This window comes from Balaenoptera ricei, chromosome 15 (assembly GCF_028023285.1).
Source record: "Balaenoptera ricei isolate mBalRic1 chromosome 15, mBalRic1.hap2, whole genome shotgun sequence".
NCBI classification, from domain to species: domain Eukaryota; kingdom Metazoa; phylum Chordata; class Mammalia; order Artiodactyla; family Balaenopteridae; genus Balaenoptera; species Balaenoptera ricei.
In genome coordinates, this window is record NC_082653.1 from 12,366,590 (window position 1) to 12,392,802 (window position 26,213).

General features: G+C 41.0%; 1 protein-coding gene across 1 annotated transcript in view; it reads right to left on the minus strand.

Moving 5' to 3' along the window:
* The window catches only part of CSE1L (chromosome segregation 1 like), a 43,709-nt gene extending 21,848 nt beyond the window's left edge, over positions 1-21,861 (minus strand). Inside the window, exons 1-8 of the mRNA XM_059896900.1 lie at positions 21,773-21,861; positions 14,359-14,454; positions 10,554-10,696; positions 7,978-8,079; positions 7,758-7,903; positions 7,045-7,135; positions 4,997-5,104; positions 1,315-1,407 (exon numbers count right to left, since the gene is read on the minus strand). Of these exons, the coding sequence (XP_059752883.1) occupies positions 1,315-1,407; positions 4,997-5,104; positions 7,045-7,135; positions 7,758-7,903; positions 7,978-8,079; positions 10,554-10,696; positions 14,359-14,443 (768 nt within the window). The 5' untranslated portion in view covers positions 14,444-14,454; positions 21,773-21,861. The remainder of the gene's footprint in view (positions 1-1,314; positions 1,408-4,996; positions 5,105-7,044; positions 7,136-7,757; positions 7,904-7,977; positions 8,080-10,553; positions 10,697-14,358; positions 14,455-21,772) is intronic.
* Positions 21,862-26,213: the final 4,352 nt, after the last annotated feature.

Consider the following 26,213-nt stretch of genomic DNA (forward strand, 5'->3'; position numbering starts at 1 on the left):
TTTTCCTTTGTAACATAGTCTTGCTATCTCCCAAAAGGTTCTCATTTCAAATATATTAAAATGTGTTCTCTTCCCAATAAGCTAAAGCTATAACATTCTCACAAATAATATTCTGGTTATAAAATGTTGAACAACCTAAAGCAGGGGTTAACCTGCTGCCTAATTTCTGAAGTAAAGTTTTATTAAAACCCAGCCACACACATTCTTTGTTTTCATTTATACAATTTATCGTATTGCCTATGGCTGCTTTCAACTACAACTGCAGAATTGAGTATATAGCCCACAAAGCCAAAAATATTTACTACCCAGACCTTTATAGGAAAAGTTTGCCAACCCCACCTGAGACCATGACAGTGACCGGCATAACGATGCTTACTACATATAACCGCGACCCACAAACACTTTTGAGCTACATTATGTGCCAAAGAACTCAAACTGAGAAGAGATAAAAGAGCAGCTCCTCAAGGCGTGAATATAAGGGATGCCACACAGTGAGACGACACATTTAAATGGGCAAACAATTCCCTTAAGAATCCTATGTGAAAAACTTCCTTTAGACTTAAGTGTAAAGACAAGCTTTGTTTTCTGAGGGAGTGGTTTCTTCCTAGTGGACTGAAGGAATTATTTTATTGGAACTCTATTTTTTTTTGGTTGCTCTTGTTGCGTATAAATCTCAGAGACAAAATTTGCTGTACACCCACAGTAATGATTCTCCCTCTGCATGCCACCCAAACAGATCAGCATCACCAACTGTAATTTTTATCCGGTGTTGAAGTATTCTTAATATTTTACTTTTTACATTTTTTGTTTTTTGAGAAAGAGGTAAATCATAAACATATTAATAAACAAGCAAATGAATAACACAGAGTAAGTGCTACATGTTGAAAGTACATATTACAAAACTCAGATCAGAGACTTTTACACATTACAAACTTTCATGTCCCCTCTTTCCCACACTGTAGAGGACTTTTTCAAAAAGAGGCTATTATTACAGAGGTTTAAGTTTTCTTAGTATCTTCAATGACAAATGATTTTCTATTTCATAAAATGTTCACAATGTGAATACTGTTGAGGCCTTACTTTCAATAAGGTAATAAAATAGCCTTATCTATGAATTGTGACTTAAGTCAGGACTCCAAGAAGGGTAATTCTGCACATTACAATTATCCTCCCTCCAATGTTCTCAGACGGCACTCAAATAATTTTTTTAACACCAAAAAAAATTGAGATATAATTGACATTTAACAATATATTTCAAATAATTCTTAATTTTAAAAAAAAGCCTACTTGGGAAATATTTTAAATAATACTTACATCAGTTTGTAGAAGCTTATTATCTAATGTCAAGAGGGTATGAAAATTGTTCATCCAAGTTTCCATATTATCTTCAAAAAATTCAGGGAGATCCTAAAGAATAAATGGTGACTTGAGACTTTTGGTTGAAGTAATTATTATATTTTAATAAGTTTTCCCCACCACACCAAATGTTTTCCACATGCCTATAGACTCAAGCCCACGTTTCTCAGCTGAGTCAACAGATACCTATTTTGACAAGAATTCTCTGCTCCAGCTAGGTCTGGCAGATGAGTAAACCATTCTGACTCTGTCTCGGTAAGTTTTCAACCACAAATGATGCCACCTGCTCCTGTCCCAATATAAATCTACTTATTCCTTTAAGGTCCAGCTAAGACTGAAAACTTTCCTTATAAAACTCAGTGCTTACCAATACATTCCTTTTCCTTTCTGAACTACTGCATTTACTGTAAGATGACCACCAAGTCAGGCTTACTGTCTTATACAGTTACTGATTTCCTGTGGCACAATACTGCCCTCTTAATGAGGGATAATCCCCCAAGGGTAAAGATTATGCCTCCTTCCTAGTCAGGCTTCTGTGACTAACAAGTTATTAATCACCTCATTCTACCTGACTTCTAGGAAGTAGAATTCAAAAGAAGGTATACAAAAACCCAGTGGTATCCTTTAAGAATTTCTCAAATTGCTGTCTAGCTGAACACTGAAGGTATGCCATTTTGGGCTGTTCATCTCCTATTCATTTTACCTATTCCTTTTGAGGAATGCTCTCCCTACCACTGTGAGTACAGTCACGTTGGGAGGATTAAGTCCAAGTACTTGGCTCTGGCTAGAGGCAACGAAAAGGCTACATCCTTTCTCTTGCATCTCAGTATAGGAGTCTGGTAAGACTCCCTTCTCATTCCTGGACCCCTGAATCTTAAAGTAATGACTCAAGAACAGAAAGAATGACTGGAGGCCACCACCTCAGTAGCAACTGGGTGACCAGGCATTTTCTGCTATAAGATTGTGGCTGTGTTTCCTCTCAAATGCCACTGGTTCTTACACCTTCCCAAGTCTGTTTCTTCAGTCTTTTGTCTCCCAGATATGCTTCCATTGAAAGCTATAAGCTTTGCTTCCATGGCCTGGCTATTGTAAATAGTGCTGCAGTGAACATTGGGGTGCATGTGTCTTTTTGAATTATGGTCTTCTCTGGGTATATGCCCAGTAGTGGGATTGCTGGATCATATGGTAATTCTATTTTTAGTTTTTTAAGGAACCTCCATACTGTTCTCCATAGTGGCTGTATCAATTTACATTCCCACCAACAGTGCAAGAGGGTTCCCTTTTCTCCACACCCTCTCCAGCATTTGTTTTTTTTTTAATTTATTTTTAATTTATTTTTTATTTTTGGCCGTGTTGGGTCTTCGTTTCTGTGCGAGGGCTTTCTCTAGTTGTGGCAAGTGGGGGCCACTCTTCATCGAAGTGCGCGGGCCTCTCACTATCGTGGCCTCTCTTGTTGCAGAGCACAGGCTCCAGACACGCAGGCTCAGTAGTTGTGGCTCACGGGCCTAGTTGCTCCGCAGCATGTGGGATCTTCCCAGACCAGGGCTCGAACCCGTGTTCCCTGCATTAGCAGGAAGATTCTCAACCACTGAGCCACCAGGGAAGCCCCAGCACTTGTTGTTTGTAGATTTTCTGATGATGCCCATTCTAACTGGTGTGAGGTGATACCTCATTGTAGTTTTGATGTGCATTTCTCTAATAATTAGTGATGTTGAGCAGCTTTTCATGTGCTTCTTGGCCATCTGTATGTCTTCTTTGGAGAAATGTCTATTTAGGTCTTCTGCCCATTTTTGGACTGGGTTGTTTGTTTCTTTAATATTGAGCTGCATGAGTTGTTTATATATTTTGGAGATTAATCCTTTGTCCGATGATTCGTTTGCGAATATTTTTCTCCCATTCTGAGGGTTGTCTTTTGGTCTTGTTTATGGTTTCCTTTGCTGTGCAAAAGCTTTGAAGTTTCATTAGGTCCCATTTGTTTATTTTTGTTTTTATTTCCATTACTCTAGGAGGTGGGTCAAAAAAGACCTTGCTGTGATTTATGTCAAAAAGTGTTCTTCCTGTGTTTTCCTCTAAGAGTTTTATAGTGTCCAGTCTTACATTTAGGTCTCGAATCCATTTTGAGTTTATTTTTGTGTATAGTGTTAGGGAGTGTTCTAATTTCATTCTTTTACATGTAGCTGTCCAGTTTTCCCAGCACCACTTACTGAAGAGACTGTCTTTTCTCCATTGTATATCTTTGCCACCTTTGTCATAGATTAGTTGACCATAGGTGCGTGGGTTTATCTCTGGGCTTTCTATCTTGTTGCACTGATCTATCTTTCTGTTTTTGTGCCAGTACCATATTGTCTTGATTACTGTAGCTTTGTAGCATAGTCTGAAGTCAGGGAGTCTGATTTCCCATCGACAGACGAATGGATAAAGAAGTTGTGGTACATATATACAATGGAATATTACTCAGCCATAAAAAGGAACGAAATTGAGTCATTTGTTGAGACGTGGATGGATCTAGAGACTGTCATACAGAGTGAAGTAAGTCAGAAAGAGAAAAACAAATATCGTATATTAACACATGTATGTGGAACCTAGAAAAATGGTACAGATGAACCGGTTTGCAGGGCAGAAGTTGAGACACAGATGTAGAGAACAAATGTATGGACACCAAGTGGGGAAAACCGCGGTGGGGTGGGGATGGTGGTGTGCTGAATTGGGCGATTGGGACTGACATGTATACACTGATGTGTATAAAACTGATGACTAATAAGAACCTGCAGTATAAAAAAATAAACAAAAAAACAACTAATACTAAACTTTCTTTGGGTTATTTGTATGGAAATATGTTAATATAAATGTTTCAGATATTACATGAAATTTCTAATAATCTTATGTTCTGGTATAATGTTATAAGTCATAATTCTAGTTATTACTTTAAAATGTGCATCTCAGAAATAACTAAATTTCCTTGTCACAACTGCATTATTATGAACTTCCATCAAATCTTTAACCATGGTCATTTTTAAGTCTTTTATCATTTACAGACAGTTCTGGGTGTACTCTGATGCTTTTGCAAAAACGTTCCTATAAAAGGGTTTCATCTTCAAGGAATTCATGGAAAAGACTCTGACAAGTACAGGTTTCTGGTAACTGACTGTACTGCTGAACTGAATGAATAAGCATTTTCAGAACTCTAATGAAAAACTGATGAACTCATAAAAGTGCTAACAAAAGATCAAGATAAAAAAAAATTAATTACATGGGACTGAGTGAACTGGTGAGGATGATTATCAATTTTCACTGCAAAGTAACGGAGCTGTTACAGTGGAGGATTACTGGACTGAATGTCAACATTATGACATAGTATGAGTGTGTTTCGTGTTTGGTAATTGCAATCACTGTTGCTTTTGTTGTGGTCATCCATTTACAATGCTTGGTGTCAGTTTATTTATCTCTTGTCAAAAACAAAATAAAACAAAACAAAAAGAATGGGGGGAATCAGAAAACAAGCAACTAATGTCTATTTTTTCATGGGGGGGGATAAAAAAAAAAAAAATCAATGCTAGCAAAGAAGTCTTCATCAAGTGAAAAACTTTATATTTCACATCAAAGCGTAAGAATCAAAAGCAAGAAATAAAACGAAACTTACCTGAAAGTTTAAACTGTAGAACAGTTTTGAGATTAGGATCAGGGAAGAAAAAAGAATCCTCAGTGCAGAGGCATCATTTGCGTGGGTGCTGCAGAGTTCAATAGTGGCCTTGGAAAGAAATTTAGGAAGACGGTTTTAGTGTATTGTAAACCTTAGTGAAAAAGCCTTGTACTAGGCTGAAACTATTCATACATCCTCTCCACAATTTGGCTTTTAAATAGTAGTATACAGTCATTTAGAATTTTTGAAAAAACACGTTAAAGTATATATTTTTAAGTTGTCCATCACAGCACTACTGTAAAGTCCAATACTAATATTTTGGACTAGATCCTTCTACTCTCCTCTGTGCATGTATATAATACATTAAACAAAACTGTCTTTATATGCACTCATTAAATAATTCCCTGCCACCTGGCCTGTAGGTTGTTTGCAATTGTTTGTTATTCTAACTGCAATAAACAAGCTTATGTATAAAACTTTGGGCACACTTCTAGTTTTCTGAGTTTGAGATTCTAGAATTGTATTACCAGTGCAGAACAGTATGCTATGAGTAAGAGTTTTGGAAGCCAGATAGATCTGGATACAACCCAGACACTGTTACTCATAATAAGCATGACTCTGAGTAAGTTATTTTACTGAGCCCCCATCTCCTTATCTGCCTGTAATTAAGAATGATGCCGGGGTTTCCCTGGTGGCGCAGTGGTTGAGAATCTGCCTGCCAATGCAAGGGACACGGGTTCGAGCCCTGGTCTGGGAAGATCCCACATGCCACGGAGCAACTAGGCCCGTGAGCCACAATTACTGAGCCTGAGCTCCGCAACAAGAGAGGCCGCGATAGTGAGAGGCCTGCACACCGCGATGAAGAGTGGCCCCCACTTGCTGCAACTAGAGAAAGCCCTCGCACAGAAACGAAGACCCAACACAGCCATAAATAAATTAATTAAAAACAAACAAAAAAAAACACTTAAAAAAAAAATGATGCCTACCTCATAAAATATGAGAATAAAATGAGAAAATATACATAAAAGGTCCTCGTAATTTGTGCACACCTACAATGTAAAAGACACTCAACATATGTTGCTAACTATATCCTGGAGTTAGAAAATATGAGTATTATGGTTTTCTCAATGAAACGTCAAACTCCAGAAAGCTAGTACCATTTATAATCCAATGGACAGGACACTAGTGTTCATTTCACTGGACTGTGGCTAAAACATTTTTCTCCCACCCGTCCCTCCCTGCTCCTGGCTAAAACTTTTAATGTCATTAAAAAGAAATAAAAATCTTTGCTAGTCCAATAGGTGAAAAATATTGACATTTTGTCCAATTTTATTTTTAAAAATAAAAATGTACTATCAGTAAGATATACTAGCCATGAAAAATCCTGTGCATACTCTGTAATTTAGAAAGTTGTGATTATCACACAACTTTCCTTTCTGAAAACAGGAAATGAGCAGCTTTTCTCAAGTTAGCAAAACTAGGTTTGAGGCCTGGCTCTCTTTTTATTAGCTGTGTGATACCAAACCCTCCACTTTCCTCATCTGGAAAAAAAGGTTAACAATGCTTCTCTTTCAATCTTAAACGAGTTTCAGAAAGATATTTAGGAAAGTTGCTTATGTAATATAAGATGATGTACAGAATTACATCATCATCATTACATCATCATTTAATTATATAAATTAAACTCCATAAACAGTCAAATCAAAATACGGATCTATTCCTTTAGAGACACATACTCAAATACTTGAGTGAAATAATATGACGCCTGGGATTTGCTTTTAACTATTCGTACGAAATCAAAGGGAGAGAACAAATTAAAAAGAAATAAAATTCTAGTAACCGTTAAACTTGTGTAGTCAATACATGGGATTTCATTCTACCAGCTTCTCTATTTTGGTGTAGATTTGAAATTTTTCAAAAGAAATGCTCTAAACCATTACCTATCAAATATGCTTTCAAAGCAATCTCTTAAACAAAATTTATAAAAATATTCAAGCACTTTAAAATATTAAGTAATTAAAAAATACCAGCAAGGTGTTATCACATACCTTAAATAGATTAGTCAAAGGCAAAGCAAAGGCATCCAGAACAAGTTTAATTTCAGTCCATAACTCATTTGACTTAAATTCATGGCGATATCTAGAAAATTAAGGTAAAAGAGGTAAATTTACAAATTTTTGTTAACTGACTTTAGGTCTTCAAGGCTAGATTAGAGAAAAATCTATGGCTAGATAGCTTTCTGAAATAAAAAGGGAATTCAAGCACAGTTTATCAAGACCAGGTATTTCACCAGTAATAGGGCAATATGAAATAAACATCCTACACTTAAGAAGAAACAAACACCATAATGAGAGGCTTATGCTCTTATTCTAGAATTATCATAAAAGAATGACATAGGGCTTCCCTGGTGGCGCAGTGGTTGAGAATCTGCCTGCCAGTGCAGGGGACACAGGTTCGAGCCCTGGTCTGGGAAGATCCCACATGCCGTGGAGCAACTAAGCCCGTGAGCCACAATTACTGAGCCTGCGCGTCTGGAGCCTGTGCTCCGCAACAAGAGAGGCCGCGATAGTGAGAGGCCTGCGCACCGTGATGAAGAGTGGCCCCCACTTGCCACAACTAGAGAAAGCCCTCGCACAGAAACGAAGACCCAACACAGCCATAAAAAAAAAAAAAAAAAAAAGAATGACATAATCACAAAAATATACACAAGCAAAAATATTTGAAAAAAGTATTTTAAAAATATGAATTTATATATCAGTACCTTTTAAATAAAGAATGTGCTGTACGAAGGACTCCATTAATAACATGGAAATCTCCACTCTGAAAGCGATTCACCATTTCTGTCAATAAGTCAGGCCATTTCTGAGGGAAATCTTCTCTGCCAATAATGCTAATGGCATCACTTAACTGTGGGGAGGAAAGAGACTAATTAGATGAAAGCTCTATAAACAAGCCCACCTAACAAGCAGGGCCTCACATACCTGCTTCTGAATTTGCTCTGGGCTGCTAAGCATCAAGTGCACTATGTTAGCTTTAATGGCTACTCGGTCGGCTTCGCAAATTTTATTTGGTTCATCTTCAACCTAAAAGCAAAACATTAATGAGCAAGTAACATAAATCCATATCCATGATTGTATGGGTTTGTAGATAAAATAGAACCATTTCTCATTTCCTGGTTTCCTAAGAAAAACAGAGGAAGGTAGGGCCTTCCTTCTACATAAATGGGTCACAGATTCCTTTAATAATCTGATGAAAACATTTTTCTGCAGAAAAATGCACCTTCCTTCCCAAATGCAAATATTTTACATACAAATTAAGGAGCTTCTCTGACTCCCTGATGCCAATTAAGAATCTCAGTTCTGTAAGTAAACTAATCAGAACATGTGGTTAAAAATCTTTATACATATATGCTACTCAGCCGATATTCATCTTCAAAAGCTTCAATTTGACCGTTACCTTAAGTCAAAGAAAGGTCTTTTCAATGAAAACTTCTTGACCATTACCAGTTTGAATGCATCCTGGACTACATCGCCCAAAGAGATTCTGGAAGTCTCACTAGTTTTACAAATCAAGACAGAGGGATAGGGCTTGCATGCCTACAAGTAGATGAATGGATTTTTAAACATTCTAAAATTCACCAAGTCGTTTCTTCACCACATGTGAGAACGCTTGACTATACAAGCTTAAAAACAATATTTACTATTTTTTTTTTTTTTTAAAGAAATTCACGTTCTTTTATTTATTTATTTATGACTGTGTTGACTCTTCGTTTCTGTGTGAGGGCTTTCTCTAGTTGCGGCAAGTGGGGACCACTCTTCACCGTGGTGCGCGGGCCTCTCACCATCGCGGCCTCTCTTGTTGCGGAGCACAGGCTCCAGACGCGCAGGCTCAGTAATTGTGGCTCACGGGCCCAGTTGCTCCGTGGCATGTGGGATCCTCCCAGACTAGGGCTCGAACCCGTGTCCCCTGCATTGGCAGGCAGATTCTCAACCACTGCGCCACCAGGGAAGCCCAATATTTACTATTTTTGAATTCTTCTATGGAAAAAAGGTTCTAAATAAATATTTAACCATATTTAAAGCTGATTTTTTAGAAAAATTGACCATTTCTGTCAACTTTAATACTTTCTAAGTATCATTACTGCTATTACTAAAAACATTTCTCACTTTTTTCTTTATCCTAACCCAGAGTTACCTCAACCCCGGCATTACTGACATTTTGGGTCAGATAAATCTTTGTCGTGGGGATCTTTCTTGCGCACTGTAGGATGGTTCCCAGCACCCTCAGCTTCTACTCACTAGATGCCAGACACCCTCCCCACCCCACCCCCAGCGTGGACAACCAGAATGTCTCTAAATACCCCCAGGTTGGCAAAACTACCCCCAATTTAGAACCACTGTCATAAGCTAAGGTAGGGAAAATAACCATTTCTCAATATGTAACTATACTGATCATTAAACTTGCAGCATAATAAGATTCACCTTATGATTAGAAAATATTTCCATATCCCACAAGACACAGGACTTGTCCTGTGTATACATGTGTAGAATGTGTATATATATATATATATATATATATATATATATATATATAAAATGTGGTTTTTTCCAGCTTTATATAATTTTTCCTTGTTCACAATAGAAATTGCTTCAATTACTCATTTAGACTGTATCTTCCCATGTAATGTCTCTTCAGTAGACAGTAAGCTAACGTTAAATTTCAACCAAACTGGATGTTAAAACAAAGTCTCACACTCTCTAGCAACCTGGGTTATAAAGCTGACTTAATCGATATGAATTTAAATGAAACAGCAACTTGGAAAAACGTCCTGTTTAACTTTTGTCAATTCTTTTGCATTCTCTACATGGACAATCATATCATCTGAGAACATAGACAGTTTTATGTCTTTCCAAATGGTATATTTCCTTTTCTTACTGCATTATCAAGGACATCCCTGGCGGTCCAGTGGTTAAGACTCCGTGCTTCTAATGCAGGGGGCACAGGTTCGATCCCTGGTCTAGGAACTAAGGTCCCACATGCCATGGCAAAAGAATATATATAAAATAAAAAATAAAAAAGACTTCCAACACAATGTTGCAAAGGAGTGGTAAGAGGGGACACCCTTGCTTTGTAACTGATCTTGGTGGGAAAGCTTCAAGTTTCTCACCATTAAGTATGATGTTAGCTATAGGTTTTTCACAGTCTTTACATTGCCGAGAAAATTCCTCTCTATTCCAGATTTACTGAGTTTTTACCATGAATGGGTGTTGGACTTTGACAAATGCTTTTTCTGCACCTAATGATATAGTAATGTGATTTATCTTTTGTTAGTCGATAGGTTTTTGAATGTTGAACCAGCCTTGCATATCTGGGATAAATCCCACTTGGTCATGGTATTTTTACACTTTTGATACATTTTTGGATTTGACTTTTTAATATTTTGTTGAGGAGGGTCCTGCTTTTATCTTTAATCTGTACCTGAATCGTTCAGGAACACTGCATATATCAATCTTATAAACATGCAGGGTCTTAAACTATGTACTCACAAAATACTTACAATTCTCCAGTTTCTTTTAATATAGTTCTTGAATGTTACTGAGGCACACACTTTGATAACATTATCCTGAGACTTCTCCAGTAATGTTAACAGCAACAGTGGGTAATTCTGATTTCCTTCTACAGATTCAAGAAACTTCTCAGCTGTAAAACAATTTCCATGTTAGAAGATTTGTTATTACAAACAAATCTTAAGACTTCATGAATATGTGAACTATGTATATCTCTCTGATTGAAGCATCATGGAAAGATTAGGATATTTTTTCCCTTGGGGAACCTATCACTTTTAGTGCCTCACTTCTCTTATCTATTAAATGAACTATATATGATGTTACATTAAATTTATATAATACCTCAGTTTTCAGATCACTTTACCATCCGTTAACTCACCCGATTCTCACAAACCTATAAGGTGGCCTGATCAGATGATCACCCCATGTGAAGGACAATCTGCTTCTCAGAGAGATTAAGTGACCTCAGGGCAAAATTCATACACCTTGTCTTGTTCCAGAAGGATTATTATTAGTACTATTAGTAATGGTAGTAATATTTCCTTTATAGTACTGTGATTAAGATTAAATGAGTTAATTTATGCTAATACATATTATCATTAACCGTATGCGTCTGGTGCTTTACTCACATATGTTGTCACTACTACCCAGAGAGGTAGGTAGTATTATCCTCATTTTAAAGACAAGGCCACTCACATATGTACAATGGAATATTACTCAGCCATAAAAAGAAACGAAATTGAGTTATCCGTAGTGAGGGAGATGGACCTAGAGTCTGTCATACAGAGTGAAGTAAGTCAGAAAGAGAAAAACAAATACTGTATGATAACTCATATATATGGAATCTAAAAAAAAAAAAACGGTTCTAATGAACCTAGGGGCAGGACAGGAATAAAGACACAAACGTAGAGAATGGACTTGAGGACATGGGGAGGGGGAAGGGTAAGCTGGGACGAAGTGAGAGAGCAGCAATGACATATATACACTACCAAATGTAAAACAGATAGCTAGTGGGAAGCAGCTGCATAGCACAGGGAGATCAGCTCAGTGCTTTGCGACCACCTAGAGGGGTGGGATAAGGAGGGTGGGAGGGAGGCACAAGAGGGAGGGGATATGGGGATATATGTATATGTATAGCTGATTCACTTTGTTATACAGCAGAAACTAACACAACACTGTAAAGCAATTATACTACAATAAAGATGTTAAAAAGAAAATAAAGACAAGGCCACTGAGGTTAAGTAAGATCACACAGCTAGAAGATTTCATCACTGAAAACATTTTAGTCCAGTCCTTATTCTACCATACTAGCCCTCAGTTTTCTTCTTGAATTAAACATTTCCAATATCAGCAATAAATTTATACAAAAATTTTACCCATACGTTTTAAACTCATACTACATTTAGGGATAATAAATTTCCTAGGTTTACAGATCACACCATGAAGGTTTATAGCACTTCTAATTCTTCCTGTCTTAAGCTTCATAAGGCAACATCCATTCCAAGGTTCCAATATTTATTGAAAAGGTCTGCTGTTAGCATGTATTATCTTCTACGATTTAATACGATTTAACACCTTTCTTCTTTCCGAATTGAGTCCCAAGAGTTTAACTTCCACCCTCAAAGCCCCCCTGCTTTGTGTCTACCATGTGTTCCTTGGAAGATGAAGAATGCCGAACTGAAAAATATTTTTCAGGACGGGACACACTATGGTTCTGTATGGTTTGTGTGGTTTTACAGAAGGCTTTGGTTGCGTCAATATTTGGTTGGTCAGTATTTCATACCCAGCAACCCCTGGGAAATGCTCTGTTCTTAACTCTTCTCAGAAACATCAATTTATTACCACATTTTATCCCTGATTCATAAGACAACAGCACCTCAACCTTACAAAGACACAATTATTAAAAATAATTTTTATTAGACAGTGCTGGCAGAGGCTTTCTGGGAAAGTCTAAGACTAGAGCCATTAATTTCCTTTTATCCAAGAACAAATTACTTCTTTAAGCACTAACAGGAAAATCACAATTTTCCCTCACAGAAATCAAAAGGCCTTTCTAGACTAGGATGGATGCATTAACATGTGTACAATTCTATGTACTATATATAACATATAAATATAACATATATGTGCATGCATTCATCTGGGTCTTCATGGGGTGCTTCCAAAATCCTCTTGATGAGAATGCACATCAGTAAATTCCGAAGCAGCAGATTAAGAGCATTTCTGGTTAATACGGCTTACAAGAAGGATCATCAACTTACTACCCACAAGACACATGTGGCCCCCAGAAATCTGTTTGGTTTGCATGGTGTTTCAAAAATTTTTGAAGTTAATTGCTATCATTTAAAAATGAGAGGGACGGGCTTCCCTGGTGGCTCAGTGGTTGAGAATCCGCCTGCCAAGGCAGGGGACATGGGTTCGAGCCCTGGTCTGGGAAGATCCCACCTGCTGCGGAGCAGCTAAGCCCATGCGCCACAACTACTGAGCCTGTGCGCTAGAGCCTGCGAGCCACAACTACTGAGCCAGCATGCTACAACTACTGAAGCCCGCAAGCCTAGAGCCCGTGCTCCACAACAAGAGAAGCCACCGTAATGAGAAGCCTGCTCGCCACGACTAAGGACAGCCCACACAGCAAGGAAGACCCAACGCAGCCAAAAATGAATGAATGAATGAATGAATGAATTTTTTAAAAAATGAGAGGGACTTCCCTGGTGGCACAGTGGTTAAGAATCCGCCTGCCAATGCAGGGGACACGGGTTCGATCCCTGGTCCAGGAAGATCCCACATGCCATGGAGCAACTAAGCCCCTGCGCCACAACTACTAAGCCTGCGCTCTAGAGCTCACGACTCACAACTACTTAGCCCGCGTGCCACAGCTACTGAAGCCCGCGTGCCTAGAGCCCGTGCTCTGCAACAAGAGAAGCCACCGCAATGAGAAGCCCGTGCACCGCAACCAAGAGTAGCCCCCGCTCGTCGCAACTAGAGAAAGCTTGCGTGCAGCAACAAAGACGCAACTCAGCCAAAAATAAATAAATAAATAAAATTAAAAAAAAAAAAAAAAAGATGAGAACACTTCATATAAATATCCTTATTTTTCAAGCCAAGCTGGAAATCTCATCTTGCAAGACTGGTGTGAATCCCCCAGAGTTAGCTGGTTCCAAATAATATTTGCCCCTTAACCAAGGCACTTAACCCCCTTGGCCTGCCTCCTTCATTTACCTTTAGGTGTGACTCCTGTGGGCATCGGAGTTTATAATTCTAAGCGTATACTAAATCTCTAATGAAAACTGGTCAAATTTGGGAGGGGGGAGAGAGGAGGAGGAACCCTAGATCTTAAAATATACTAATTAAATCAAACCCAACATGGTGATTTAAGAGACAGTGTCTGATTGCCTAGTTTCATTCACTTAATCACTTTTTAGGCAATTAACTCTTACCTCTCTGCCCTAATTATTATGTCTCTAAAACAGGCAGGTGTATAGCGATTTTCAGAAAGGTCAAGGGACAAAGCATCCTAAACTTACTAGTCCTTTTTACCCCAGAAGGGATAAAAGTTATTTTACTCAAAAAATAAACCAAAAACAAAAAAACCCCACACCACCATATGTTATAGCAGCTATAAGCAGCCAACTAAAGACTTTATGGCTAGAGAATGAAAAATAAACTATGCCTAAGAATTCAAGTGTAAATCTTTTTTTTTTTAATTTTATTTACAAACAGGCATATTGCACAAATGTTTCCCTCACCTGTCCTTTAAGAATAAATCAATCACAAAACAGTATTTATTTTCTTTACCTGGACGTCTGATGGCAGGATCAGGATCAAGAGTCTTCTTTAAATATTCTGTTAGCGTTTGCAAATTTGCATCGCTGAGCTCCATTGCCACAGAACCTAAAACAAAAAATGAGGTTTGGGTAATTGGTCACATGGGGACACAGTGATTTACATAAAAGAATCATTTTATATTACGGGTGTCCCCCTCTCTGAAAGTCATCTACTTGTTACATTTTATGTGTGGGCTATAAGCCTTGCTTACTCTTAGCTGAGACAAGGTTCCAGAAGATAAGGTGGGCTTTTTTGAAACAGTAGTGGGATAATTTTGAGACAAAGAAGAAAAAACACACCATAAACTAGGGTTAAAAACACAAATCACTAGGTTTATTTTTTTAAAGCCCCACAATAAAAAATTAAAATTTTAAGCATCCTTAACTCTAAGGATCCCAAAGAGTTCTGAGATAAAAAACCAGAATAAATTCCTTTGTGTACAACATGCAACCATAGCTATTGACAACAAACTACATACTGAGAATTTGCACCTGGGAAGATAATTTTGGGGTTCATAAGATGACAGCTGTGATTATAATTAAAAAGCAATTTTCCACACCAAAAGCAAAGTCAACAAAAGCAAAAATAAGCAAGTCAGACTACATCAAACTAAAAAGTGTCTGCACAGCAAAAGGAAACATCAACAAAACGAAAAGACAACATATCAAGTGGGAGGAAATATTTGCAAATCATATCTGATAAAAAGGTTAATTTCCAAAACATATATTAAAAAAAAACTCATACAACTTGGGAAAAAAAATCCAATTGAAAAATGGGCAGAAGAGCTGAACAGACATTTTTCCAAAGAAAACATACAGTTGGCCAACAGGTACATGAAAAGGAGCTCAACATCATTAAACATGAGGGAATGCAAATCAAAAGTACAATGAGATTAACACCACACACCTGTTAGAATGGCGATCATCAAAAAGACAAGGAGGATTTCCCTGGTGGTGCAGTGGTTAAGAATCCACCTGCCAATGCAGGGGACATGGGTTCGAGCCCTGGTCCAGGAAGATCCCACATGCAATGGAGCAACTAAGCCCATGCGCCACAACTAGAGAGAAGCCTGTGCGCCACAACAAAAGATCCTGAGTGCCGCAACTAAGACCCAACACAGCCAAAAAAAAAAAAAAGCCTAGTTGGAAGACAAGATAAAACTGAAATACCAACTACAGACCTATAATCCCTTTCCTGCAGTTTTGAGATCCAAACATCTATAAACTGAGTTTTTTTTAACAAGTTTGTGGCAAACTCACTTGGCAACAAAACCTGGCCTGAACTGTCTGAGGCTGTAAATATAAATATCTCACTTAGTATGTAAATTTGTTTCACTAAATAACGTATTCGATTGTGGGGCGATACCCCATGCCCCACTGGGGATGCTGCATAATCTACAGCAAGTGCATTTCAAAAAAAAAAAAATCTGAATTCTGAAGCACTTTTGAGTGTTAAGTGCCAAATGAATTACACAGACAGCAACTTAACTGCTAGGTTAAGAAGAGAGTCACTGGAGTATTTGTGGTCCAAGACTTCCCAGAGGCTGTGAACTTGAAGGATATATAGATTTGGATAGGCCAAGTGGAATGAGGACCCATCTCATACAGGCAATAGTGTGAGCAAAGTACAGAGATGGTAAGAATCCATAGCTCCTTTGGGGAACAGTGGACTTGGAGGCTGAGCTCAGATCATATAGGTTCCCCAATACTTAGCTGAAGAATTTCATGATTTAATGTACAAAAGAGGAAGGCACTAAAGGTTTTTTGAAATGGGTAAAAACTTAAGTGGAATATATGTACTTTGGGCTGGTAATGGTTTGCAGATTGGAGTCGAGGAAGAGAACAGAAGATCTATTAGGACACTTTTGTAAAATGGGGGAAGGGTCACAAACATGAACCAGGCACAGTGCTAGATGATACACTTCACATCATTTCACACAATAACCATTTTACAATCAAGGAAGGCAACTCTGAGAGATTAACTAACTTTCCCCAAGTTAATAAATAAAGATTAGATTCAAATCAGTCTGACCCTATAGGTCTACCCTATTCCTACTACCCAAGGCTGTCTCTCAAGTGGAAATAATGACCGAGGGCTGAACTAGAGCGGAAGCACCAGCGAAAGAACGATGTGAAAAGAGACAGCCAGATTAGAAGTAGGGGGAGGCAGAAGTCAAAGATGACTGAGATTTTGAATAAGACTGATCCAAACAAAAGAAGCCATAACACTTCATCTCGTCACTAAGCTAGAAAGATTTTATAAAGGGCTATGGCTAATGCTGTGCTTGTGCGGAGTACTCCTCCACAGCCAGAAACCACAACCTGCTAAGGAGACTGATATGTTTAAAACTATCTGTATTCTCCTCAGTACAGTCGTTTTTATCATAAGGGAAGCCAATATGCTGAATGATTTAGTAGATTCCCCCACCTATATATTCACCTCCTTTGACCCAGGGCAAACCACTCTATGGGCATGAATATCAAGTCCTGCTTAACCACACACAGAATTTATCAAGAGGCTACTCTTTCTGGTTTTTATACCAAAAGTTCGGAAAATGCTACGCATCATATTCCCCCTCTTTTGGAGATTCACTTTAAAGGCTTCAGGAACTCAAAGAGTAAGTTATCCATTTAACGTTCTTTAATCGAGTTCCTCCCATCACTTGGCCACCGAACCACTTTATTATGGAACACAAGTTGGAAAGCAGTGATTTAATTCATTTCCCATTCTTTTTTCTGTGTTGCAATGCTGAATCTGTTATGAAATCATGAAAGTTTGCTGTTGCCAAGCAAAACCATTTACATCAGTATATCTGAGCTAAAAAAAAAACTTACTTTGCCACATGCAAATTATTCTACCTTTTGGGATTTATGCAAGGCAACATGTTAGAAACTGTGTGTGTGTGCTGAGGGGATTATAGATGTTAACTGAATCTATTTTGTTGAGTTTTTAAAGACACTCCTCAATAAATCTGCCTTTTACTAACTTTCTTCATGACAGAGTCCCATGCAATCTGGCACCTGTCAACCTCGTCTCCTACCTTCTTCTTGCCCCTATGTTCCAGCCCCCAAAGCCTTCTTTATGTTCCTCAAACCAGACGAAGACAGTTCTCTCTGCCTGTAATAATGCCCTTCCTTCTAATTTGATACCAGGTAACATTCAGCTGTCAGCCCACTGTCAAATCCTCAAAAGAGCCTTCCATGACTATCATCTACCTCATCCCTATTGTACTGTCAATAGCATCTATCCTCATCTGATACCTTTGACTTGTTATCTCTTATTTGTAAGCTCCTTAGGGCAGGGACTTTGTAGGTCTTGCTCCTCTCTGTATACCCAGGACCTTCAACACTGCCAGGCACACAGTAGACATTCATTAAGCATTTGCTGCATGAACTAATGGATAAGGCAATGTGTCAGCGAGCCAGCTAAAACATGGATCCAGTTTGGATTGGAGACTGTTCTCTCTGAGGGTCAGTTACTAGCAGGCCCGACATAATGTAGGAACTCAGTTACACCTGCCAGATAAACAGTGACCAACTTACTGCCATAACTAGTTTCTGTTCATTCAAAAATGCTTGAAGATGTGAATTTGAAATCTGTCCTGTATTATTGTTCATATCTGACACTGCCAGCACTTTTGTTTCGGAGGCTTGCACTTACTGTCCCGTCTGCCTGGATATCTCTGCCCCTGGAGAGCTTTGTGGCTCACTGCCCGCTTCATTCAGGTCTCTTTGCAAACGTCATCTCTTTTTAGAGACGCTGTCCTGGACCATCGCATCTAAAAGAGCACCCACCTCAGCCACTCTCCATTCTCTTACTCTGTTTTTCCAAGTCAATTTTATCAGGCATATGAATTGCTTTCTTCTTTACCATGCTTTTCCCTCCATTAGACTGTAAGCTCCATGTGAGCAGGGACTTTGTGTTTTGTTCACTGCAATCTCCCTAGACCCTTAAAACAGTGAAGGGTACCTACTACATATTTGTTGTACGATTTTCAAAGGCTACGTACCCTTTATTGATTTTTTTTCCCCATCAAAAAGCACTATCATTCTTCACATTTATTTTGGTCAATTGACTGTGACAACCAGGAAGAGCTGGAGACAACTGATTCTAAGAGCACATGACAGAGTGACCCCATAAAACAACAAAGTTGAAGTGCTAGGGTGGAACTATTTTTAAATTAAAAAAAAGTGTGTAGGGGGAAAAACTGTGTGAGGCGTGAGGGGAGGAGGATATAAATATGCATGCTACAACCCTGAAAGTTAAAATACTATATAAGTCCTATATTTTTAATGTTAGTTAAGGGACTAAATGTCAACAAATCCTTTTTCTATCTCCTCAGTGACAATGTCTATACACCCAATTTATAAGCTTAGCCTTGATTTGGGAAAGTATGACAAATCAGGTAATTTTAGAGAATACTCCACAGATTTTCACAATATATCAGCAAGATCAAGGTCTAATTAAATTATCTTATTTGCCACAGGTGAAGGTACTTTAACACTTGGAAATGTTAGCAATATATAAATGTAAAAAGTGTTATTGACTTTAAAGACTCAAACTAGAAATGAAAAAATTCACTTTTGCCTTTAAATAAGGGGTGATAACTTTACTTCTCCACTGAGCTATTTTTGGAAATCCCTACCAATACACAAAAAATAAAAAATATGTACCACAATAAATCAATTATGACAGACTTATCTAAATCCCAAGTTCTTCTTGTTGAAAGAATAGCTGGGCCTAAGTCTAGCCTCTTCTCACAGGCCCTCAATTACAGATGAAAATTTTTGGAATAAAAGCTTTGCTTTCCAAGGCCATCTCACAGACATCTGTGACATAAGTTGATCCAACATGTGTGCCTTTTCCTTAGATATTTCCTCCACATTAGAGAACCATTCCTGAGGCCTTACATTTGGGGAAAGGGAGAGAGATCCAATAAATGAAAACTATCTGGCGCACACACACATCAAGAACATATCCCAACACCTCAATCCACCCTCTGCTTTTTTTTTTTTTTTAATAAATTTATTTATTTATTTTTGGCCGCGTTGGGTCTTTGTTGCTGCGCACGGGCTTTCTCTAGTTGCAGACAGCAGAGGCTACTCTTCGTTACGGTGTGCGGGCTTCTCACTGCAGTGGCTTCTCCTGTTGCGGAGCATGGGCTCTAGGCATGCAGGCTTCAGCAGCTGTGGCACGTGGGCTCAGTAGTTGTGGTGCACGGGCTTAGTGGGCATGTGGGATCTTCCCGGACCAGGACTCGAACCCGCATCCCCTGCATTGGCAGGCGGATTCTTAACCACTGCGCCACCAGGGAAGCCCCACTCTCTGCTTTCTAATCACAAGAACATACCAATGAGATGCAAATCCAAACTTTTTACATTGTCTGCAAAGCCCTATGTGATCTGGCCCCTGGATACCTCTCCCTTCATATACTACTCTGTGCAAGCTGGATTTTCCTCAAATATTCCAGGCTTGTTCCTGTCCCGAGCCCTTTGTACTTTCTATTCTCTCTGCCTGGAATGTTCTGTTCCCTCATCTTTCCATAGCTGGTCTCAGCTCAAATGCCACCTCCTCAGAGAAGTCGCCTTCGTCTGTCACTATCTGAAATTATCTAGGTCATTTATTTGTATTCTTGTTTCTTTCTCTCACTAAAATATAAGCTTCCCAAGGGAAGGGACTTCGTCCATTTTTGTTTCTTCACTGTATTCACAGAGATTAAGTGGATGCTCAATCAAGTTATTAAATGAATAAAGGAACAATACCAAAGGTAGAGCACTGCCCCCGAAACCCATCTAATACTATACAGGAAATGGTTTCCCTCTATCCCAGTCCCCAACCAGCAGAAATCAAAGTAAACAGAAGGGGAGAGAGAAGTCTCTTGCACTGATGTAAAGAAATGAAAGATTAAGGGTCTTAAGAGGGAAGAGGCTGGGTAGATCAAGTCCCAAGAATTATGCAAAAAATGGAGACACACCAAAAAGGGCCAAACATTTGACTATGGGGGCCCAAGTGGAGGAGAAAAAGAGCACTGTTAGGATCCAAGAGTAAAAAGCCCCTTTCTGTGCATTATTATTCCAAGGAATAATACTTGCGCATCTACCACGTGGCAAGCAACAGCTATCTGCGTACAGCAGTAATGAGACAGGGGAGGTCCTTGCTTTTTTACATCCTAGCAGTTGAGGAAGACAATAAACAAGTAAACTACACGTGATTCTAGCATATGATAAAAGCTGTGAAGTAACTAAAACTCGGGTGATGTGATGAAGAGTTGAAGGAAAGAGATCCTTTGAGAGGTTTGTCAAAAAAGGCGTACGGGGAGTGAAACTCGAAGGACAGGGAACCAGCAAAGACCTGATGTTGGTAATTTCCAAGCAGAGGAAAGGCGCGTCCAAACGCTTTATGGAGGACATGAGCTTGGAACATTTAAGAAAAAGAAAGGTCAGCAGTATGGCTACAGTGGCTAAGGAGGAGAAGAGACAGATGGGAGAGGCGGACAATGGTCACCACCGACGGGACTTTGTAAACCACGGTAGTAACTCAGTGGATCCTCAGCCACTTTACGAAGTAGATGTTTTCAACCCCACTTGGCAAATAAGGAAGTGGAGGCCGGAGAGATGAAGAGACCAGCCCTATGTTACACCCCTAGGGAGAGGCTAAATCTGGAACGGACCCAGGCCTTCTCATTCCAAAGCTGAATTCCATGCTCCGAACGGTATACCACGCCACAGCGTCTCCCCCAAGAGGCGGACCCCGTGTTACCGCGCAGGTGCGTGGACCCCCGGTGCACGGACTACAAGCTAATCTTCACGAGCAACTCACCAAAGTGAGATCACGAAGCCCGTGTTACAGTCGCGGAGACTGAAGCACTGGGAGGTGCCGCTCCACCGCCTCCTTAATGAGAAAGTGAGGCCAGGGGAAGAGGTGGTCGGGGCGGCTGCCCGCAAGCCCGCTCCGCCGCCGGACAGGCCTGGCTGCCGCACTACGCTCGCGTTGCGGGTGGCCCAGAGCGCCGAGAACGGACGCGCGGGCGCCACCAATAAGAGGCGGCCTTCCCGAGCGGCGCGGCCAATCAGCACGGCGCTGGAGGGGAAGGGGCGGGCGCTGGGGCCGCTCTGGTTAGGCCGCGCCTGGGCTGCCCTCGCCCCTCGCAGGCTCGGGGGCCGCCGGGCCTGGGCCTCAGACCTGGGACGCCAAGAGGGGAGGCGAGACCCGTCGGCGAAGACCCTGCCCGAGGGCGCTGCCCGGGACACGGGCCCATATTCCGCTCTCGCCCAGAAGTGCGGTCCTTGCTTCCCAGCGTTCGGAAGTGCCGGGAGCGCCTCATCCCTCCCGCAGCCGGGTCCCAAGAGGCCACTGTGCCAGGCCGTGCACGCCCGCGCCTTACCTCGTGGGGTACGGGTACGGAGAAGGGAATCTCAGCCGCGGACCGTAGCCGGCAATACCCACCCCTGCTGCCGCTCCACCGCACATTCAAACCCCGGCAAAATGGCGCGGCAGCGAGGCTGTGGTCGAGGCGCATGCGTGAGCGGGGACGAGGCAAGGGGCGGGGCCGAGGGCGCTCGGCTCCACCCAGGCTGGACTCGCCAATCGCGGCCCCGCTCTGTGTGCTGACGTCACAAGCGACAATGCCCTTTGGCTTTGAACGCTCCGTAGGGCATCGCAATGCCCATTTTGAGACGAGCACAGATTGGGCGCGTGGCCGCTGCATTGTGGCCTATTTTGATGTCAGGCACCTAGTAGGTCTTATATAACTGTTGAACGAACTGCCCAAAGTCATGTCCAAAGCGTCTCCAATCGAAGAGAACTGTCTGCCCCTCATGGAGCTTATGTTTTAGAGGGAGGAACGGAATAAACAAGATAATTTCAAATTTGATAAGTGCTATGAGTCTTCTCATAGGATTTAAAAACAGAATGATGTGGCAGCAGTGACGTAGAATGTCAATGGGATGGCCAGAGGAGACCTCTAAACCAGTGACAATTGACTTGAATTTCAACAAGGAGACAGCTGTGGATCAGCCTGCAGACCGTTCCAGGAGGAGGGGATGCTAATAGCAAAGGCTCTGAGGCAGGACTGTGCTAGGCTGGGGCTTAAAAAATAAAGTGGAGCATGGCAGGAGATGAAGTTAGGTCAGCAGGGGCCAGATGATGTAGGCCTCTTAAGCCAGTGCACCCATTACAGGATGACCACCGAATTTATATTTTAAAAGGTCCACCAGTTGCTGCTTGGACTGTATGGGGGAAGACCTTGAAGCAGGGAGACCAGTGAGGAAGCTGCTGGAGGCATCCAGGAAAGAGACGTTAGGCCTGGACTAGGGTGGGTAGCAGTGTGTGTGGAGAGAAGTGGACAGCTTCAGGATATATTTTAGAGGTAGAGCCCATAGGATCTTACGACACACTGAGTGCGGGAAAGAGGAACCAATGGTGACTTATGGAAATCCCAACCCTCAGTTTTGGCCCCCTCCTCCGCCTCCCTCAACAGGCTCAGCTGTCTCCCCTCAGAGCCCATCCCTTGGAATTGCTAGCTTGCTACTCCTGGGACTGAAAGGCATGCTATTTGGTCATCATTCGAGGAAACAAATATAGGAACAAAAGGTTATAGGCACTGAGGATAGCAGAGCTCTCAGCCCGTGGTGACTCCGTCCAAACCTCTACACTAAGCGCTGACCAATCTCGAACATGGCTTCTAGCAACACAAGGCTGTGTCCCTAGGATGACCCCAGTGACCCCACCCCCTCACGACTGCCTGAGAAAACTCAGTGCCACCAAGAGAATTTACTGTTTTTTTCTAACCAAGATCTGAGGATGAGCTCCAACCTCCCTTTCTTAAAGCATTTACTGAAAAGGGCTTACAATTGTGAACTCCTTCCTCTGTCCCTTTGAGAGGTATATGTATCTCCTACACTTCAGGGATGTCTTTCTTAAGGACCTGAAAGCCCTTCCTTTGAAATGTAATCATCAGGAAGGTAGGGTCTCTGTCTCCCAGTCTCTATGGGAGGCTAGAAGCCTAACTTTGGTAATTCCCAGCTAGCAGACACTGCTGGTCTCATCACATTTACACTGACCAACTCTCTAACTTTTCACTTGAGCCCCTGTTCTTTCCTTACTCCCTCATTCTCCTTTTAAAACATCCAATCACCTCCGCACAAGTCCCGAATGAGCTCAGCTCTTTCTCCATCAGTAATTACCAGTAATTACAGAATAAAATCTGTTTTCACCACTTTAACAATGTCCGGCTGTGTTTGTTTATCTATCTTTGACTGCACCCTTGCTACAGACATGTAAAAGCAACTCCTATGTGTAAAATGTAAGAAGTTGCTCTGTTTGAGTAGAAGGGTTGTAGTTATAAGTTTTTGGTAAAATTACTCAACCTCTCTCATTATAGCCCACAAACCCTACAAGATCTGGCTCCTGCCAACCCGTCTGACTCATCACCTTCCTCTCTGCTTCCCTCCACCCTCACTCAGCTCAGCCACCCCACCTGCCCTTCTGCTCTTCCAAGCTCCAAGCTTATTCCTACCTCATTCCTACGTGCTCTTCCCTCTTTGTCTGGAAGGCTCTTCTAGATCCTTGAAAGACTGGCTTTTCTGCACCTTCAGATTCCAGCTCAAATGTCACCTCCTCAAAGAGGCCTTCCACTTTTTTCCAAACAAAATTACCCACTCCTCACCACCCAATAACGAGACATTTAGGGTTGCCAGATTTAGCAAATGAAATACAGGACACCCGGTGCAACGTGAATTTCAGAAAAGCAATGCATGATTTTTTAGTATAAATATCGCATGGGACGTAGTTACACTAAAAAAATTATACTGTTTATCTGAAATTCACATTGAACCAAGTGTCCTGTATTTTATCTGACAGCCCTACCTCCATTATATCATCTTCTTCACATCTTATCACTCCCTGTAATTGTCTCCTTTTTTTTTTTTTGGCCGCGCCGTGAAGCATGCGGGATTTTAGTTCCCCGACCAGGGACGGAACCTGTGCCCCTTGCATTGAGAGGCCGGAGTCTTAACCACTGGACTGCCGGGAAGTCCCCAATTGTCTCTTTTTCAATTGTCCCCCCCGGACCTGCCTAAGGAGGCTATTAAAACAAGGACTTTCGGGCTTCCCTGGTGGCGCAGTGGTTAAGAATCTGCCTGCTAATGCAGGGGACACGGGTTCAAGCCCTGGTCTGGGAAGATCCCACATGCCGTGGAGCAACTGGGCCCGTGAGCCACAACTACTGAGCCTGCGCGTCTGGAGCTTGTGCTCCGCAACAAGAGAGGCCGCGATAGTGAGAGGCCCGCGCACCGCGATGAAGAGTGGTCCCCGCTTGCCACAACTAGAGAAAGCCCTCGCACAGAAACGAAGACCCAACATAGCCATAAATAAATAAATAAATTAATTAAAAACAAAAAACAAAAAACAAGGACTTTCTCTTATTTACAGCTATACCCCCAGCACCTAGCACAGCGTAGCTGTTCAATAAATATTTGTTGAATGTTGAATTAAATGCCCTATATAAATAGGTGAAGACCATTGAGAAAGGTGTACATTATTAGGATACTGGTGGAAAAGATGTATTTTTACCATTGCAGCAATAGTATAAGCAATCATCTTGATCATACTAGTCTGCTTTCCTGGACATTTTCCTCTAGTCCTGGTGAGAGCAACCCTGATGACTTAACGGTTTTTCATCCCCGAGAGCCAATCAGGAAGGAAGCTGGCTGGCATCTTGTGTCTGTCTAGCATCACTGCCCATTTCTGTAGGAAGCCCTCAAGATGTGCCAAGGTTATCACGTCTGTGGACGTGGCTCCAGCGGGGCGCTCTCCCCTTACCCGTAGCAGCCTCAAGAACTACAGGGGTGAGGGCACAGAAAGGCTTGTGGGTCCTCTCCATCCTCTGTGGGGCATGGGTGATCCATGAAGATTCCCTGGGGATCCCCATCCTCCCTGCCCCCACGTACACACACTCTTAGGTTTGCCACAACTGCTGTTGTGCTGGAAACCAAGGAAAATAATTCAGCCATTTTCAGGAGCTAGAACTGAGTATGCATGTAGTTTTCTTTCTTTCCAAACCCTGAGAAAACAATGCATATACTGTATGGAAAGATTTCCTGAAAAAAGGAAGATACTCTTACATTTTACTTGGATTCAGAAGGGCATGGACACATCTGGCTGTGCTTGGAAAGAAGAAGTCTTCTTTTGGTTCTATCTCACTTTTAAAGCCCAGCTGAGATGCAGAAAAGTGTTGACAGCTAAAATTGAGACGTGTCAGATTGCTGTTTCTTACCTTTTTTTAAATGGAGGCACCTTTCTTTCTTGTGCACATGGTAGAAAATTCACATGGTACAAACAGCTTTTGGTCTTTCACTAATTAGGACATTAGCTGTAGATAATATATTGAATATTTAAGCCCTTTATGTTCTTATTTTTTAAATGTTCTTTATCTGATGTTCTCTGAGAGGCGTGTGAGTCTCCCATCGTGGTTCATTGTTAAAGGGTACTTCAGTCAGCTTTTGATTTATAGTTTGAAGCTGTTAGGTGGATAAAGGGTTCCTGCCCTTTCTTCCTGATGAAGTCTACCATTTGATAATGTGAAATATTCCTCTTTGGCCCTTTCAAAGCTTTCCTCTTCCAATTCTTGTCTGGTATCAGTACGGTTGGACCTACTTTCTTTCTGTTAACAATTTCCTGGCTCTTCCCCTCCCCCAGTTTTATTGAGATATAATTTTTTAAAATAAATTTATTCATTCATTTATTTATTTTTGGCTGCGTTGGGTCTTCGTTGCTGTGCGCGGGCTTTCTCTAGTTGCGGCGAGCAGGGTCTACTCTTTGTTGTG